The sequence below is a fragment of the Sapajus apella genome, unplaced genomic scaffold, assembly GCF_009761245.1.
Source record: "Sapajus apella isolate SASKATOON/1434 unplaced genomic scaffold, GSC_monkey_1.0 scaffold25, whole genome shotgun sequence".
NCBI lineage: Eukaryota > Metazoa > Chordata > Mammalia > Primates > Cebidae > Sapajus > Sapajus apella.
This window is the reverse complement of record NW_022436965.1, coordinates 8,167,380-8,169,461: the sequence shown is the minus strand read 5'-3', so window position 1 is coordinate 8,169,461 and position 2,082 is coordinate 8,167,380. Positions and strand designations below refer to the sequence as shown.

The window sequence follows — 2,082 nt, the reverse complement described above, 5'->3', positions numbered from 1 at the left end:
TGACCAGGATGGTCTCGATCTCTTGAACTCGTGATCCACCCGCCTCGGCCTCCCAAAGTGCTGGGATTACAGGCTTGAGCCACCGTGCCCGGCCGATACCTCAAACTCTTAGTTGGACTTAGGGTAAGCAGTGATGTTTTCTAGAGGACAATTCAGCAACCAGAAATCAAAGCCAGGGACTCCTTAGTCCTCAGTCAATATCTCTAAGGCTGTCTCTACTCTGCCCAAAGTTATTTCGATTCCCCTGACTCTCAAAGATTTGTTTTGTATACCTCCCCAAAGAAATAGGGCCTCATGGAGATGACATCTACACATAACTCCAGAGTCTGGTACTGTTGATAGCCATGAAAGGGTTTCTAGGCAAGGTGCATGCTAGAGTCATTAATAAAAACTTAAGTGGTCTTGGACTCCATCCTAGCCCTGGACATATGTGCAATGAACCCCCAGGTGGGAGAGTCTGGTAACTAGACATTCATGCCCTGTGTGCCCTCATCCGTGGATGGACTTGGAACCCTGGAGCCACCTACCCATGAGCCAAGTAGTCATAACAGACCAGCAACAAGTCCTGCTAAAATCTCTAGAGAGGGGTTGCCAAGGTCCACTTAGCGTGTCCTGGCTTCTCCTTGCATTTCCCTCCTCGTGACTCCTTTCCCGCTCCCTTCCCACTAGGAACCCTGGGCTGCTCAGCAGCACTTACTTCTCCTTGCCATGTTTACTGCTCCACTCGAATTTGCCAATACTCCCAGTATTGGAGCCCAGATCTGATTTGTGAAGAAAGATCCCCAGACGTGTCTTGAACTCTTTGGCTCTGGAAAACAAATCACGAACATGAAAGGATTCTCATTTGCTCAGCCAGTGTGGAGAGGTTTATGGGTCCCAGAAGAGTTTTGGGTGGCACCACTGAAACTTTAGCCTCAAGAGTTCCCGGGGAACTGTTGGCTGTTCCCAGGTCCCAAATGTGCTTCTCTTAACAGCATCATCAACCCTAAAGCGACAAAAGCACCGCCTGAGCTATGCCATAGTAGGTCTTACACTTTCTGGGTAATACACACACTGCATATATGGGCTTTTTCCTAAAGTCACACTGATCTCTCTCAGTGCCTGTTGATTCAGAAGGGAACTCAGCATTCTTTTCAGGAGTATTTCTGAAGTGTGTGGAAACTGATTCCTGCCTTCATCTTTACTTTTTCCTTACCAGCCAGTAACGATTGGAAGCTGTTGAGTAGCTCTCTGAAATATGAACACGCCCTCAACAGTGGGACCCCCCAACCCCCAAAAAAACTCCCTGCCTCTAGGGGCAGAGGGGGCCATGCCCCTAGCTCTGGGCTGAGGAATGAAAACCAAGTGTTTAAGAAATGGCCAGGCTCAGTTCTGCCTGGAAATGTCAACGTGGCCTTCCTGCAGCCGTGTCTTCAGTAGGTCACCTGAGCACGACTACAGTTTGTCAGAGGATGGGGATGGCAGCAAGCAGCGGGCCCTCGCTTCCCTTCCCCCTGCTTTCTCCCTGCTCCTGGAATCTGAGCACGTGCCATCAAGTTCGCCTCTACCTCTGAAGTCTCTAGCGCCCCATCCCCGCGCCCACCCAGGTCCCCAGGCCTGCCGCTCCACTCCCTAGGAGTTGGTGGGACTTCCAACAAGCAGTTGGACAAGCTCCCCTTACCTCTCCAGGCAGGTGTTGGGGAAGGCGGCCAGGGTGCGGCACATGGCTGCGGGCGCAAGGCAGCACGTAGTGGGCAGGATGGTGGCGGGCTCCAGGAGGGTCCGCGAGCGCGAGAAAGCAAAGGCGCAGTAGCAGGTGCCAGTGAGCTAGGGTTGGGCTTAGCAGCCTGCATGCGCCCAGACTGCGCGGCCGCTGCTTTTATCCCTTCGGAGGGGCGGGGCGGGACGCTCTGACCAATCGGAGGGCGGGGCTGGGCGCTCTGACCAATCGGAGGGCGGGGCGGGGCGCCGGGATGGCGGAGGCCGGGCCCGCAGCCAGACCGTGCCGGACGCAGCTGGGCTGCAGCTTGGAGCACGCGGCGCTGCACCCTGCGCCCGGAGGACGCCGCGTGGAGAAGGAGAAGCGGCAAGAGAACTGGCACG

The 2,082-nt window shown here is 54.9% G+C and overlaps 1 protein-coding gene across 2 annotated transcripts in view; it reads right to left on the bottom strand.

Annotated features, from left to right (window-relative positions):
• The window catches only part of RGS16 (regulator of G protein signaling 16), a 4,395-nt gene extending 2,542 nt beyond the window's left edge, over positions 1 to 1,853 (bottom strand). Inside the window, exons 1-2 of one of the 2 annotated variants that reach the window (XM_032291210.1) lie at positions 1,661 to 1,853; positions 698 to 808 (exon numbers count right to left, since the gene is read on the bottom strand). In XM_032291210.1, the coding sequence (XP_032147101.1) occupies positions 698 to 808; positions 1,661 to 1,704 (155 nt within the window). In that variant the 5' untranslated portion in view covers positions 1,705 to 1,853. The remainder of the gene's footprint in view (positions 1 to 697; positions 809 to 1,660) is intronic. The other variant, XM_032291209.1, reaches the window with a different exon arrangement.
• Positions 1,854 to 2,082: the final 229 nt, after the last annotated feature.